This window comes from Schistocerca cancellata, chromosome 6 (assembly GCF_023864275.1).
Source record: "Schistocerca cancellata isolate TAMUIC-IGC-003103 chromosome 6, iqSchCanc2.1, whole genome shotgun sequence".
Taxonomy (NCBI): domain Eukaryota; kingdom Metazoa; phylum Arthropoda; class Insecta; order Orthoptera; family Acrididae; genus Schistocerca; species Schistocerca cancellata.
In genome coordinates this window covers 618,578,837-618,596,829 of record NC_064631.1, presented here as the reverse complement: position 1 = coordinate 618,596,829, position 17,993 = coordinate 618,578,837, and the positions used below count along the sequence as shown (strand labels likewise).

General features: G+C 40.3%; 1 protein-coding gene across 1 annotated transcript in view; it reads right to left on the bottom strand.

The window, feature by feature from the left end:
- LOC126088453 (odorant receptor 4-like) overlaps window positions 1–17,993 on the bottom strand; it is a 65,257-nt gene that overhangs the window by 21,370 nt on the left and 25,894 nt on the right. Inside the window, exon 2 of the mRNA XM_049906595.1 lies at window positions 3,610–3,884. Within this exon, the coding sequence (XP_049762552.1) occupies window positions 3,610–3,884 (275 nt within the window). The remainder of the gene's footprint in view (window positions 1–3,609; window positions 3,885–17,993) is intronic.

Sequence of the window (17,993 nt, the reverse complement as noted above, 5' to 3'; positions counted from 1 at the left end):
CACCGCATCTGCGGTCAGGCACCACTTTCGGTACTGTTCTATATACCAACTTCAATTTATAAAACATATATATATCCCGAAGCGACGAACGAAAATTTGTACCAATGCCAAGATTCCAGTCTGCGTCTCCTGATCACTAGGTGGTTTAGTTTAGTTATATCACGTTCCGTAGATCATTTTTACGATTATTTTATCGATATGACGTGGAACAAGTCACATGACAAGACAGCTGTATATAGTGCTTATATTAATATTACTGAAATTTTTAGTTATTCACATGCAATTGTATTTAGAGGTAGAATTATTTTTTTACTATTTCCGAAACAGAAACTCGTCCATGTAATAGAATCAGTTGCACAATAGAAATGATTTTAAGCTAGATTAAAAACTTGATCTGCTACATCCCAGACACTTTATGTTGTTGGGAAAATGATCAAAGATTTTTGTTCCTGGATAATGTACTCCTTTTTGAGCAACTGACAGCTTCAATAACGGATAGGAAACGTCATTTTTCCCTCTAGTGTTGTACACATGAACATCACTGTTCTTCGAGAAGTGAGATGGATTATTTGTAACGAATTTCATTAGCGAATAATGTATTCAGATGCTGCAGCTCCTTGAATAGGTGGCTACATGACGTCCTTGGGTGAACACCACTAATTACTCTCACTGCTCTCTGTTGTGCAATCAATACATTATGTGTAAGTGGTGAGTTACCCCAGAAAAGTATTCCACAACCCATTATTGAGTGGAAATATGCAAAGTACATTAGGAGGCTGATCTGTTTTACCAAGCCCAGCGATTACACGAAGAGCGAAAGAAGCTGAACTTTATTGCTTGAGAAGCTCAGTAATATGCTTCATCCAGATCAAGTTGTCGTCAATGTGAAGACACAAAAACTTTGAGAAATCTACCCAGTTACCTAAACCCTGTTCATAAGCTACACCAATTGTCGGTCTGACTATGTACAGAAATGGATATAGTGACTTTCTTCAAAATTAAGGGACAGTCCATTTTCTGAGAACCACTTAATAATTCTTTGAAAGACATCCTTAAAATATCTTCAGCTGCTTTTTCTGGAATGGAATATATCATAAAACTCGTGTCATCTGCAAAAAGTAATAGTTCTGCTTGCTAAACGTTCAGTGAGAGGTCATTCACATGAATAAGGAACAGAAGAGGACCTAAAATTGAACCCTGTGGGACTCCCTTTGTGATATCTCCCCATTCACTAGAATGTACCCCCTCCCAATATTATTTGTGTTACTCAGCACAACTTTTTGCTTTCTGTCCATTAAGTATGATTCAAACCAGCTGTGTGTATAGCCTTCAATTCCATAAGACCTGAGTTTTTCTTCGAGTGTGACATGATACACAAACCACTAAGCCTCACTAGCTGTGTGGCTTTGCACAACTGTATGGACTACCCTAGCACACCTCCCTCCTCAATCCAAATCCCTGTTCCGGAACCAGTCCATTTGGTCCCCCCTAAACTCTAATAGCATTGCAGAGCCTCTGCAACTCTATTACATTAGCACCTGAGTATCAAATGAAACAGATCCTGCCTGAAACCCAGGCATAGGTGGTTTAATCAAATGAAACAGTAAACGTCCTTGGTAAGGTGTACTGCTGAACAAACAGTTATGCAATTGGTGGACAGAGAGTACTTGTAAAATGATGTTTTCTTTGAGGGAAGGAAAGAGCAGGCTGCTGGAGACAGACAGACAAGTGGGAACTTCAGCGCAGGTTGTGGTGCTGAGCTCATTTCGTCTGGGTTCGGTCTCGCCTATAGCAACCGACCTGAAGACGTAAATTCGAGTCTGCAACAGTGGAGTCCTACCATTACACATCAGAGAGCTATAGATGGAGGGAGCACTCTCCTAACGTTATTCAGATAAATCAGGGAGAATAGTATTAGCAGCACGGCACACTGGGACTATCCCTTGTCTCAAATCTGAGCATTGGAAGTAAATTGTTCATGTTCATCTGTGCTTTGGTCGCATGTTACTTATAGGTTAACATTCCTCCCTTTAATCAAGTAATAGGAAAATCATACGTTATTTCGGAGCGTGAGGTGGGGTTATATGTGCTCCTTTCAGTCTGTCGAAGTAACTTCAGCAACCTGAAGATTCACTTCATTTGAAACTCATGGTTCACTTTTTCGTACTTAACTTTGTCAGATAATCATATGCATTTCTGTATATGCGCCTTGTTCGAATGAATTTATGTGGCCATTCAAATCTTTTTTGTGTTAGCACCTTAATTGTTTCCATTTTTGGTATTAGGCCGATCTCTTCACAGATAGGGCCTTACGTTTAACTGCACCAAGTATTCCATTTGCGTACATTTACTTAGCTTGGGTCTAAAAGATGTGACTGTCTGGTAGTTAATTTTCTCATTCATGTTATTACGGTATACACACACAGAATTACATTTTAAGTCGATAATGATCATAGTCAAACAATATTTACGGAATACAGCAAACGCCCAGAGTTACATTCATCAGCTCACACATATATAAACTTACAAGCAACACTTGTCAGTAAGTATACATAGATCAAACTCATATCGTCCTTAAAAGAAGATATTCGAGACACGTAAGAGCATTAAAAAGTATCAGCTCCCAATGCATACTTTATGAACACCCAAAACCAGTACTCATCTGAAAGAGAATCTTATAATAGAAGAAAACTTGCACATACAGAAGGCACTAGCAGAGGGAAAACAGATTAAATCTATTACACTACAGTGGGCAATGGCACAATATTTGACGCGTTAAAGAAACGCTGTCAACATAAATAGCAAATAAAAAAACACGTATACACACGGACACACAGAAAGAGAGGAAGAGAGGGAAAGAGGAAGGGATGGTGTGAATGAAAGTTATCAAATATCAAATTCCGATCCAAACTCACGTGAGATCAAGTGAACGCCAATTGGAACTGGGCACATGCTATCAATATTTGCACTGTGTTTTGGCAGCACAAGTAAGTGTTTCTTTATAAACGAATTTCTGCCTCATATGTATAGCGTTTGTGTGTGCTTCTCTGCACCTCACAGAAGTGCAGATGAAAAAGGGATTGGTAAAGCTAAATTTAAGTAATCGTAAATTTAGTCGCTAAGTCCCTCCCTACAACCAAATTTCTTTTGGATATAATGCGATGTATTAAACCGGCAACGAAATTCACATTAAATGCATCAAGCTACAGGTGACAAGTACCAGTATCAGATGATGTAGAGAGGGTCCTGAATAAACCTATAATGTAAAACTAAGTTAATGACAGCGACCAACAAAAACTGTTATTACGTCTAGTTTTCGTAGGTCAATTATGACTTTACACACATTCACATTTTACATGTTTGAATAAAGAGAACAAACTGATGATGGGGCGTAAGTGCTGAAATATGTTTGTGTCGTAAGGAAAAAAGACAGTGCTTTTCATAACAGGTGGACCTCTGTCCACTAAGTAAAATTTGCATTTATATCATTACAAAGTATGTACGAATACTTGTGATTCCGCTCCCAGTATGGGAGTATATCAGATCACACAATAAAAGCAAAACGAATATTTTAAAAGTATCTCCATTTACAGACATTAGTGATTATACCTAATGATCTCCTGGTGGTACCGAATGCAGCGTCGCAGCTGATCGCGGAGGTCGTCTTTATCTGGAGTGGGCTTCTCGGCGCTCTTACCGGGGTACCCGTGGCCGCAGCTGCTGCCCGCGTCGCCGCAGCACTGGGCGCCGACGCGCTGCAGGTGACCGCACAGGATCTCCAGGTGGCTGCACAGCTGCATGACGACGTTCACGCAGATGAGATCTGTCGCTCCAGACGTCCACGCCATGAACAGGGTGCACGTAAACTGGTACACGTACGTCACCTGCAACAGCAAATCCCTAGACGAGATTCAGTTACAGCAGTAGAAAACTATTCAAAAGAAAATGACTAAGTACAGTTAGAAGTCACACAACGGAGGTTTCCGTACAAATCTAATTATGTGTAAAGACAGTTCATACGATCCAGCAAACGAGAATCTTGAAGGGTTTTGCCTGTTGTCGACGATGATACAGGCAACACATCGGTCTCAGGGATTCCAAGACTTACAAGAATGTTTTAATTTCAAGTTTGATGCTAGATAACAAAAAGGGAAAATATATATATATTTTTGAGGGTATTTTTGTTCTGTCATCACAACTACAAAAAATGTGTAATTTTTTTCACAAGACGCGTTTCACATTAGTGACGTAAAGCATCATCAGTGGTCCATAATTAAATTATTTACAATTCGATTTCTTTTTAGATCGAAAAACATTTCTTTAAGAATATGTTCATATGTACTTACGGTGATATTCACAACACAGTTTTATTCACACCACAGTATTCTGTTTGTTTTCATACTTCCAAGTATGTGCTACGGTTGTGCGTTTTGTTGTGTTGCCAACATAATCTTTCCACTTCTTGCCATTCACCTCGAACGTTTTTTTATTTATTTGTTATGTATGTGTGTAACTCTATTTAATTATATTTCTGTGTATTTAAATGCTGTGTAAGAGTAGCGAAGGAGTAGTGATGCAGGAATTTTTTGTTGATATAGGGGAGGGAGAAACTACGAAACCAGGATGAATGGACATAAGAGTATAGCAGTGTGAGCTACGGGAAAAGGTGTGGGCAAGACGTAAAATGAAATATTCTTGGAGGGGGGGGGGGGGGGCTTGGCGAGTGGGATGGGGTGAAGGATGGAAGAGGCTCTTTCTTTCTCATTTAATTTCATCAATTATTTTATATAGAGTCTGGTTTTCAATATTTATTTGGTCATTAATCCACTGTATATTTTGTGTTAATGCTTATTGTATGTGAGAATTTTCTTGGAAATGTTGGAGATGTCAATCTTTACTGATTTTTATGATACTCATGTCTGTTTCAATATTGCTTGGCCTATGGTGTTATTTTTACAGCTGATCTGCAAATATTGAATGTTTTTTACCGTATTTAAATGTTCTGATGTGTTCTTTATATCTTGCGCCGAATGTCCAGCCTGTCATTAGAGTGTACAGCTTGCCACAATCTTTAGAACTGAGCTGATAGATACCTGATTGTTACTATCTGTCTGGTTTTGATTTCCGTTTTGGGATGTGCTTCTGTATTAAGTTGTTTTTTCTGTAAGCAATGTTTATGCCTTGTTTTTTGAATGTATTACCTATTTTATGCTTCAATTTGCCGTGGTAGGTAGTTTTATGCAATGTTTTGTTTTAGTGCAAGTAGTATGTATTGGTGTGGTTTTGTTGTTTTTTCTACTTTTTTATTTATTTTGTTTTTTAATTTGTCTACCACTGTTTCTTTGTGTCCATTTTTAATTCTATTTGTTTTACAATAGCTAGCGCTTTCTGGTGATCAGAAGTGTACAGGGGGATTATGTTCAGCCTGTTTAACATGTACCTGACTGCTGCTTGTTTGTAGCTCTGCAGGTGCTTTCAGATTGCATTTAAGATTATGTCAATTGTTTAGGGTTTTCTATATATGTAAACGTTTGTTTATTATTGTCTTTCCTTATGGATATGTCCAAAAAGTTGAGCGAGTTTTCTTGTTCTTCTTCTATTGCGAACTTTATGTTTTTGTGTACAGTAGTAGTCTTCCTGTAGGTGCTGTATTCGGTTTTTAGGTTCATCTACCATGCCTATTATGTCACCCATGTAACTGTACCAGTAGATGATGTTGTAGCTTCCCTTTGTTATTATGTCTTCAAAAATCAGTTTTTGTCCATGCCTCATGAAAATGTTGCCTAATGTTTCAATGGGAGAACCTTCTTTTTATATGTAATATTGTTGATGGAATACAAATTATGGCCACACAAATGAATAATTTAATGTCGCCTTCCTAAGCATTTCAGGTTTGCCTGTAATACTGGTGTAAGAAATTTCATTTTAATCTGTGTAAGACAGTTCAAACCATCAGAATCAAGAACTATTGTATACATAATTATCTTATACCAAAATATATTCCTGGACCATGCTGCTGCTACAGTTGCAGTTTCGAATCCTGCCCCATGCACGGATGTGTGTGATGTTCTTAGGTTAGTTGGGTTTAAGTTGTTCTACGTCTATGGGACTGATCACCTCAGATGTCAATTCCCTTAGTGGTTAGAGCCATTTGAACCATTTTGAACCAAAATATATAAGTGTAACGATCAAAGACAGTTCGAAAGCAGCAAAAGTTTCTAAACAGGCCGCTATAATGACTGGCTGAAACACGAAAGTAAAGCTCTGTATATAAAGAAGCAAACATTATACCAAGAATTACTCGAATTTCATTTTCAGCTACCACAAAAATTGAATAATCCAGCAATTTCTGCTTCCATTGTGGAAAAAGTAGAAAGCTGCACATGCAGAGTCATAAACAAAGCGCGACTAAAGCATAACAAGAAAATTGAAAATATCAATTTGCACCACACAAATCGTATATCAAGAGACACATTCACATATATCATTTCTAGCCCAGGGTGGTCAATATTAAAGATATAACACTAGATAAAAGCGGAAAAAAGTTCTTAGAGAATGGTCTGAAACACGATGTTGACTCACCAGCAAATGAACAGCGGATAGAAGATCTTATTATAGAATGTGAACATATCCTCATTACAGAAGAAAAAATGAAAACAAAAGTGTAAACACACTATGGAGTTAATAAGAGAAGAAATTGAAAACATAAAAACCACAGATTAAAAATGAAACTAATCAATTCAAATATAATTGGGATGAAACAAAGCTTACAATTCTAACGAAGAAATTGCAAGCAGAAAAAATCATTATAACAAAATCTGACAAAGGTAATAGTGTTGTCTTCATGAAAGCAAAGGAATATATAGAAGAACAAGAGAAGAATTCGTCAGCAAAAACTACATAAAGAGTTAGAATCAAACCCAACTTACAGATTTCAAATACATGTTAAAAACACACTCAGAAACGCAGAGTATACATTTGCAGAGAGAGAGAAACAGAGACTTGAACAAAAAAACACTCAAGCCCCAACATGAGATGTCAACCAAAGCTCCATACAGGATATTATACAGTCTGTCTAATAATAAATTTCAGAGCAGCTCCTCCATACCTACTAGCAGACAAATGCAGTCACAGCTCACCCAGTATTATAAACTAAAAAATGATAGAATAGTCAGAAAAACCTCTTAACTGGTAGAAAATATAATAGACACTAAAATCTCTATCGCAGCAGCACTGCTCTTCTTTGATGTAGAAATAAGTACAGTTGCATCCCCGCTACTGAGACTACAAAATAATTGAAGAAAACCTGATAACACACATAAACAGCAAACTCGTGAACACACAGATGAGGCTATAAAATTACTGTAGTTATTAATGCAACAAAGTTACTTTTAATTCAATCAAGAATATTACATACAAGAAAAAGGTTTACCATGGGTTCACCTATTTCAGGAACATTAGCCAACATTATCATGAGTCATATTGAAAAATTAATATTTGAAGTCATAATAACAAAGAAAAACTACAACGTCATCTACCGGTACAGATACACGGATAACATAATAAGCATGGTAGATGAACCTAAACACGGGATGCAACAACTACACAAAGTCAGAAATACTATAAACAAAAGCATGAAGTTCACAGTACAAGAAGATAACTCACTCTACTTTCTGGACATATCCATAAGGGAAGAGAATAATAAAAACACGTTCAACATATACAGAAAACACAAAACAGGTGACATTATCTTAAATGCAATCTCAAATCACCTGTAGAGCCACAAACAATCAGAAATCAGGTACATGTTATACACGCTGAACAGAAACTCTAAAACAAATAGCATTAAGAAATTGACACAAAGAAACAATGGTAGACAAACAAAACAAAATAATAAAGAGAAAAATGAAAAAAAACAAGAAATGCAGACCAAGTCATACAACTTGCACTAAAACAAAAAATTGCTTAAAACGACCTGCCACAACAAATTCACACATAAAATAGGTAGCACATTCAGACAACAAGACGTAAACATTGCTTACAAAACCAACAACTCAAGGCAGAAGCACATTCCGAAACCGAAATCAAAACCAGACAGATACCAACGATCTGGTATCCATCAGGTCAGTTGCAGAGATCGTGGAAAGCTGTACACTGGAATGACAGGCTTGACATTCGGCAAAAGACATAAAGAAAACATCAGAGCATTTAAATACAATACAAACCATTCAACATTTGCAGATCATCTGAAAAAAGAACACCATATACCAAGCAATATTGAGACAGATATGAATATCATAAAAATCAGTAAAGATAGACATCTCCTCCATTTCTAAGAAAATTCTCACATACAAAAAGCATTAACACAAAATATACAGTGGATCAATGACCAAATAAATATTGAAAACCAGACTCTGTATAAAATAATTGTTGAAATTACATGAGAAAAAAAAGAGCCTCTTCCATCCTTCATCCCATCCCACTCTCCAACACCCGTCCTCCCCCCCCACTCCCCTCAGAATTCCATTTTACGTCTTGCCCACACCTTTCCCCGTAGCTCACACTGCTATACTCTTATGTCCATTCATCCTGGGTTCGTGGTTTCGCCCTCCCCTATACTGAAAAAAAATTCCTGCATCACTACTCCTTCCCTACTCTTACACAGTATTTAAATACAAAGAAAGACAATTATATAAAATTACACACATACATCAATAAATAAATAAAAAAGGCTGGAGGTGAAAGACAAAGAAGTGGTTAGATTATGTTGGCGACATTACAAAACACAAACTGCAACACATACTTGGATGTACTAAAGCAAGCAGACTACAGTGATGTGCACAAAACTGTGTTGTGAAAAACATAAGAAATGCATAGTGCTGCTGAACAACTAATTTTTAGACCAAAATTATCAGTGTCTAACGCAGAAAAGCAACGACGTGGTAGTAGACACCATTTCCCGATGTAAGCGAGAAATCAGGAGAAAGTCACCGTAAGTACAAATCAACGTATTCTTAACAAACTGTTTTTCGATTTAAAGGCAATTGAAAAGCTAAGTAATTTAATTACAGACCACTGATGGTTCATTACCTCAATAAAGCGAAACGCGTATGGTGAATAAATCACGCATATTTTGTAGTTGCGATGAGAGAACAGAAATACCTTCAAAAATTGTGAAGCAACTACGAGCACTATGGTCACACACATGATGAATATGTATATGTTTTCGTATGACACAGTTACAAATTAACAATTTTTTGCTCTTTTTCCCTTACTTGTACTGTGAAACCTTGCTTTTTGCAGATTTCACTATTCTTCAAAAGGAAGTATGCTATAGGTCAGGGGTGGCCAATTTTTGGGTCGCGAGCCGCGCCAGGGCACCAGTGCCAAAGCGCTCACCCTCGCTTTACACTTCCCTCACCACCACGCCACTCTGAGTGCAAGGACGGAGAAGAGGGGAAAACTGCGAACGCGCAGCATTTAAATGACAGTGCACTCGCAGTACATACAATGTAGTTTTATAGTTCACATTTATCATTACTACAGGTCACAATCAAAAAATGTCCGAGTAGTGTTAAATTATTTTATGTTCTCAGAAGACATAATATGATCTTCACCTGGTATTAGCTGGCGGCATACGGACAGCATATGATCACATAGTTTCGCATTGAAGTTATCCATGTAATCGTCGCTCATTTAGTTTCATAATCGAAAAGAAATTATTTCACACAAACATATCGATCGAAATATTGTAGTGCTTTTGACACCTCATTATGGAGACGAACCTCAAAAAAGCAGTGTAGATATCCTGGGCAGTTTTAACGTAAAAAAAGATTTGCCATTCAAACTGGAATTATTTGGCAGGTCAATCAGGTACAACCGCACATACACTGGGGAGCTTTCAACTGAAGAGACAAACTGTCTTGAAAACACCCCAGGAACAGATATTAGTTTGATAGTGGCCACAAAATCTTTATATAATACCATTTTAATTCTTTCAAGGACGCAAAGAATTTTTAAATCCTCGCGTTTCCTTGAACGCCATTTAGCTTAAGGAACTGGACTGCTTTTATCAGAAAGCGTCCATTCTGAAACGCTATTTTCATTTTAATCGCATCCATATCAAGAAAGAAGCTACCTGGAAAAATTTTGCTGTGGGCATCGTGCAGTCAGACACATTTAAAATTCGGAGTCCGCTTTATATTCTGAATGCTCTAATATTCGTTCCTGCACTCCTTTTTCCTTAATAAATTCAACAGAGCGAGATTTAAATATAAGAAATCGTTCCAGGCGTGCCCCTTGAACAACGTACTTTGCAGTAACGTATGAACTCTCTTACTCTTCTATCAGTTTCACTGAAAACTGTTGCAACTGACAAAGTAATAGTGCGCGAGACCTCAGAAATCTTACTAATCGTGCTAAGAATTTCTTCCCATGCCCGAGGCGTGCTAATTTAGCACAAATTAATGCTTGATTTACGGAACATTGATTCCCGTCACTCGTCGTCGTAATTTTTTTTGCTCTTTCTTTATCAACTAAATGTTTAAATTATTCCTGCATGGTACTGTAATGTCGTTTTATAGCAGATACGCAGTACCTGTCGCTTATGCGAACTGAGATGTATCATCCCTCCCTTCCGTCATTCCCGCTCGATTTAAAGGACTGCGGCGATAGATTGCTAGTCTGCCTCCTTTTGTGCAAAAAGCCACTGGATCTGTGAATGTTCTTCACACCTGTACAGATCGTTAACAGCCCCATTCCGACTAACTCAGCGAGTTGTGCCGAACGAAAATGCCGCGACTGTATGTTGAATGATAGGTCGCTTTGTTCCAGGTAATTTCGAGAAGCACCGAGCGAAACCAAGAGATATGTCGGGAATGGCGTACTTGCGACCCGCACACACTGCAGCATGAAGTCCGGAACCCCATGGTCGGTCATGCTATAGATGTTAACGACTGTGTTTGTTATCATCAAAATTTGTAACCTAAATGGCCGTATCTTTTGACGGCACTATCTCAGAAGCTAACGTTTATTATACCGCTAAAGGGCCATAGACCTTAGTATCTGACATAGATTTCAACTTGATACATGTATCCGTTATTGAAAAAGGAGGCACTGTAGCAGACGGACAGAGAGACAGACATTGCGATAACAAAGAACAAAACGTTTTTTCGTGTTATACAATTACAAATTCACAATTTTCGGTTTCTTTCCTTTGATTTTCCTGTGAAACCTTGCTTCTTGCCATATTTCATGATTCTAGGTAGACGGGCAGCAGCCGACAGGTTTGAATGACTGAATTGGCGCTTGTCAAAATAATACACTATGTGATCAAAGATATCCGGACACCTAGCTGAAAATGACTTTTACACTACGGGCCATTAAAATTGCTACACCATGAAGATGACGTCCTACAGACGCGAAATTTAACCGACAGGAAGAAGATGCTGTGATATGAAAATTGTTAGCTTTTCAGAGCATTCACACAAGGTTGGCGCCTGTGGCGACACCTACAACGTGCTGACAAGAGGAAAGTATCCAACTGATTTCTCATACACACATGCGTACCATCACGTTTCCGACTTTGATGAAGGTCGGATTGTAGCCTATCACGATTGCCCGTTTATCGTATCGCGATATTGCTGCTCGCGTTGGGTAACAACCAATGACTGTTAGCAGAATATGGAATCGGTGGGTTCAGGAGGGTAATACGGAACGCCGTGCTGGATCCCAACGGCCTCGTATCACTAGCAGTCGAGATGACAGGCAACTTATCTGCATGGCTGTAACGGATCGTTCAGCCACGTCTCGATCCCTGAGTCAACAGAAGGGGACGTTTGCAAGACAACAACCATCTGCACGAACAGTAAGACGACATTTGCAGCAGCCCGGAGTCCATGGCTGCGGTTACCCTTGACGCTGCATCACAGACAGGAGCGCCTGCGATGGTGTACTCAACGACGAACCTGGATATGTCAAAACGTCATTTTTCGGATGAATCCAGGTTCCGTTTACAGTATCATGATGGTCGCATCCGTGTTTGGCGACATCGCTGTGAACGCACATTGGAAGCGTGTATTCGTCATCGCCATACTGGCGTATTACCCGGCGTGATGGTATGGGGTTCCATTGGTTACATGTCTCGGTCACCTCTTGTTCGCATTGACGGCGCTTTCAATAGCGGACGTTACATTTCGGATATGTTACGACCCGTGGCTCTACCCTTCATTCGATCCCTGCGAAACCCTACATTTCAGCAGGATAATGCACGACCGCATGTTGCAGGTCCAGTACGGGCCTTTCTAGATACTGAAAATGTTTGACTACTGCCCTGGCCAGCACATTCTCCAGATCTCTCAAAAATTGAAAACTTTTGGTCAATGATGGCCGAGCAACTGTATCGTCACAATATGCCAGTCACTGCTCTGATGAACTGTGATATCGTGTTGAAGCTGCATGGGCAGCTGTACCTGTACACGCCATCCAAGTTCTGTTTGACTCCATGCCCAGACGTATCAAGGCCGTTATTACGGCCAGAGGTGGTTGTTGTGGGTACTGATTTCTCATCATCTATGCATCCACATTGCGTGAAAATGTAATCACATGTCAGTTCTAGTATAACATATTTGTCCATTGAATACCCGTTTATCATCTGCATATCTTCTTGTTGTAGCAATTTTAATGGGCAGTAGTGTATGTTCCTGGCGCCCTCCATTGGTAATGGTGGAACCCTTGACGGCAGCTTCCTCTCTAGCAGTCATACGTTCAATCGAGTGCTGGAATGTTTCTTGGAGAATATCAGCCCATTCTTCACGGAGTGCTGCACTGAGGAGAGGAATCGCTGTCGATAGGTGAGGCCTGGCACGAATCGGCGTTCCAAAACATCCCATAGGTGTTCTATAGGATTCAGGTCAGGACTCTGTTCACGCCAGTCTATTACAGGGATGTAATTGGCGTGTAACCACTCCACAACAGGCCGTGCATTATGAACAGGTGTTCTATCGTGTGGAAAGATGCAACCGCCTGTGCTGTGATAGTGCCACGCTAAACAACAAGGGGTGCAGGCCCTCTCCATGAAAAACACGACCACACTATAACACCACCGCCTCTGAATTTTACTGTTGGCACTACACACGGTGACAGATGACGTTCACCGGACATTCGCGTTACCCGCAACCTGCCATCGGATCGCCACATTGTGTACCGTGATTCGTCACTTCACACAACGTTTTCCACTGTTCAATCGTAAAATGTTTACGCTCCTTACACCAAACGAGACGTCATTTGGCATTTACCGGCGTGATGTGTAGCTTATGATCAGCCGCTCGACCGTGAAAACCAAATTATCTCACCTCCCGCCTAACTGTCGTAGTACTCGCAGTGGATCCTGATGAAGTCTGGATTTCCTGTGTGATGGTCTGGATAGGTGTCTGCCTGCTACATATTACGACCCTCTTCAACTGTCGGCGGTCTCTGTCAGTCCACAGACGAGGTCGGCCTATACGCTTTTGTGCAGTACGTGTCCCTTCACGTTTCTGCTTCACTATCGCGTCGGAAACAGTGGACCTAGGGAGGTTTAGGAGTGTGGAAATCTCGCGTACAGACGTATGACACAAGTGGCACCCAATGACCTGAATACGTTCGAAGTCCGTGAGTTCCGCGGAGCGCACCATTCTGCTCTCTCAAGATGTCTAATGACTACTGAGGTCGCTGATGTAGAGTACCTAGCAGTAGGTGGCAGCACGTATACTTTTGGGGATGACCCGATACTTTGGATCACTTAGTGTACGTGACATAAAAAGTCGTATCTTTTGACAGGATTGCCTTAGAAGCTTCAAATCCGTACACCACTAAGGGTAAGTACACCTCAGTGTGTGACATATATATCAGCTTTATATGTTTGCCTCTTCCTGAGAAAATATTGGACACACTGGCGGACAGACGGACTACGTTTTTTCCTGTTCATTTACGGGAAGTTAAACAGAGTAGTAGCCATGTAGTATTACGAGGCCAATATTATATGTTCTTTGCATGTCAGAGACATTGTGTGTTTCCATGTAGAACAGTAACGTAAATCGAGTACCAGCTAAATCAGTGGAGTTGTGTTCTTTCTTAAGGTAAAGCTAAACGCGTCTTTTTTCGTTGAAATAGATAAAATGGACTATAGAGACGTCGTAAGTCTTGTGCTTCTTCTTATTTATACAAAAAAAATGTTGGTTTTGGATTGAGTAAATTCAACAGAAATTGCGTCAAGTTGAGGAGGTTAATGGGCAGTCGTGTGCTCACATCAGCATAGTACCAGAGTAATAAGCACCTAATTATAAGAATAGACAAAAACAATAATGAGGTTACAAACATTAAAACACGGTGAACAACATGGTGCAGAATATCGAAGCGCCGATTCTCTCAGATGAAACTATGTCTGTAGCACAGACAATTAATAACCAGCTAGGTGAGGGAAAGATTCTGCCAGCCCTATGGACATTATGGTTTTAACTAAGTGGTTGCCCCGTCTGTATTCTACTCCTTATTATGTACCATGCTTTAATGTTGTAAGTACACTTGTAATTAGGTGCATAGGTGTTCCATCTTTTTTTTATTTTTTTGGTTCAGATGGGCACTCCATGACGTGGCCACACTTAATTTGTGCTTGTGTAATCTAAATATGGTAGCCAGCTATGAATACTTTAACTGAACTTTGAAATTAAAGCAGTGAAATCGAATGATGCTGGCGTTTGAATTTCAACGACACTCGGGTTCATTCCGGAAAAGGAAGGGACCCTGCTTGGTAATGCAATTGAGACAATGAGCAACAAAAGTTCATGCTACGTTGCTGTAATTTTGTTATGAAAATTGAACAGTTTGAAAAGCTGAGGTCTGCCATACAGTTCTAAAACTTTACGTGCTTCCAGTCTTCCTTGTTGGTTGATTGAAGGTTTGAAGCAGTCGATCGAGGAGGTGGCGACAGTCACTCATTGTCGGCCGTCGCTGTTGCAGAAGCTGGAAGTTGGCGCGCCTTCTTCTCGACACGGTCACCAGGCGAAACGGGCTCTTGATGTGCACCAGCTAATGCTTCCCGTCCGCGACACCGTGTCAGAAACTATCATAGCAATCCGATCGCAATTAGATGCTGCCAAACCCCGAAAGCGCGGCAACTCGCGGGAGCTTCACACAACACACCTGCCCCACTCGCTCTTCCAGCCGGACTCCCTCTCTGCCCGCGCTCCACGCGACAGAGTTAACACTACCGAAGATCCTCAACACTTTGGTTCTCCACACGACCTATCGATGTATCCGTTCGACAGCATAGTTTTCCCTAGGCCAGACCCAGTATAAATACAAATAATATTCACAAAACAAACAAACATAAATGCACAAATATATATATACAACCAGTAAAACAATTACAATATATAAAGAGACAGAAATGTCATATCTTTAGGTAACAAAGCAAGGAAAAACAATTATAGTACAATAGATGGAAATAGGAGGATATGCATTTCCGGCGTTTCACACTCCTGAACTCTCCTTTTATTGTCATCATTGCTTCTTTGATATACAGACTAAACAGTTGGGGCGGAAGACTACATCCCTCTATTACACCATTTTTAATCCGAGCACTTCGTTCTTGGTAGTTCAGTCTTGTACTTATTGTATATTACCTGTCTGCCTCTATAGCTTACTCCTATTTTTCTGAGAATTTCGAACATCTTTCACCATTTTACATTATCGAACGCTTTTTCCAGGTCGGAAAATCCTATGAACGTATCTTAATTTTTCTTTATTACAGACAGTTCCTTAGTGTAGACATCAAATGAAGGGCTAGTGGCACAAGTCAATTTTTGTTTATTTTGAGATACAGTGACCTAAAGTTAAATGAACGCTGAATAATCTCAATTGAGATGCCAGAAATATTCAAGCATATGGCTTCTTGCTAGAGATGAACCTTTCTCTTTGTTTGTTTGGATCATTAATTTCAGAAGCATTATAGGCAGAAACGTAGCGGTGATGGACTTGTACCACTATTGAAATAAGCCCTTCAAATGTTGAAGGCACCGTTGCGCGATGTGGGTACGCGTTGTGAATGACGTAGCAAGTGGTGGGGTCAGTGGTACGATGCCACCGGAGAGTCCTTTGAAAATGTACCGCGTGTGTTCAAAAGTACGCTACTGCTTGTGTGTCTTATAGCACAAAAACTATTTAAGATTTTCACACCAAATCAGCTTATCTGACAGAAAATTTACAACATTTTGTTTGTATGCGTTTCTGGTTATCGTGTGAGGGGAGTATAACGGCAACTGTTCAAGAAAAGCTCGCTGTGTGGAACGGTTTATTCAGACCAGATTGGACACGCGAGTACAAAGCTACTTCGAAACACGATGGGGAAGTATCTGTCGTCACGGACATCGATACGCCTGTGGTACAGGAATTTCATGTAGACAGGAAGCGTTGTTATGAAATATCATTCTGGGCGACTTTTAACGATGTAGCCGACGCAGAACGGATAGGGATGGCTCTCCAATACCCTTTGCATATCTGGTACTGGGTCCCTCCGAAACATTTGCAGACGTATCCACGTCGATGTCAACTGTTGCACACATTGATATCAGAAGACAACCCACAATGTATGCAATGCGCTGTGGACATCCTCACCGTTTTGAGAAGAATGCATATTACCTTAACAACCTAGCATTTACTGACGAAGCAAAATTTCACGTGTGTGGTAAGGTATTAAGGGCATCGCTACAGTAATTTGTAGAAGAGGGAGGGGGGTGGCTCCAGACCTGGGAATTGGTACATTTTTAATATTTTGGAAGACCAACGCCGACTTTTAAATTGTCATAAAAATTTCAGATCTGCTCATGTCGAAAACCTGTGTAATACTGGCTTTTAAATCATTGTCTTGAAATAGAAACATCTGAATACGCTATTTTTTCTCCTTTCCCTGAGAGTTAGGGACGGGCTCGGGTGGGGGGGGGGGGGGAGAGGTGAGAGGGGGTATTCGGCTCCCCTTGCCCACAGTTATAGGCGCCCTTGCAAGGTAACCAAAGACTATGTTCGCATCTGGGGCACGACCAAACCGCGTACTGTCGCGGAAAAGAGGTTAATTGTAACATCTACGTTGATGTGAGGTATTTCCGGTACCACAACTGGCTGGCTGGGAATACACAGTCGTTTTCCAGCAATTTGGTGCACCGCTACATTGACCTCAGAATTTGGGCGACGTTCTAGACCAGATGTTTCCAGATAGCTGGATCGGCAGTTGTGGTCTAATTCCCTAGGTCGCCTGACTTTGCTCGCGTGGACTGCTTTTTATGGAAGTGTTTCAAGGACAGAACTTGTCAGACGTCTGTCAGCAAAATCAATGATTTAAAGAACCGAATCGTTGTTGCCGTTGCCACGGTTAATGCGAACATGTAACGTCGAGGGTGGGTAGAGCTCGAATACAGACTTGATTATAAGCGAGTCACCAAAGACGCACATGTAGAAATTGACTGAATGGCATAAAACCTATGTGATACACTGTCTCAAATAGGCCAAGTCTGGAAGCTACATAACATTAAAGTTACACCGTATCTTTTCAGACACCAATTAAGTGAGATGGTTATCAATAGTCTGAAAAGCCTTGTAAGAGTGTTGCAGGGTAGATTGTGATGAGAAATAATCGTTAAGAAAAAATTTCGGTACATTGCGCCGTTTCCGAGCATTGAAGTTAGCCAATAAGGCCGTTGCGTCGCCAAACGTGTTCTCCATCTTGATTCCTAAAACCGAACAAGGCAGCGACCAAAAAAGTGGACATGGGACAGTAGTAAGCACTGAACTTGATCCAAAGGCTGAAAAGTCTCCTGCGGCATCATCTATGCTGTAAGAACTACTGAATCTAATTGCATCTGATGGATCTGTTGATCTCTGGTGCTAAACGTCCTGATTGGCTAACGTCAATGGTAATCAACTCTGAAAAGGCGCAACATACCAATTTTTTTTTCTTAGCA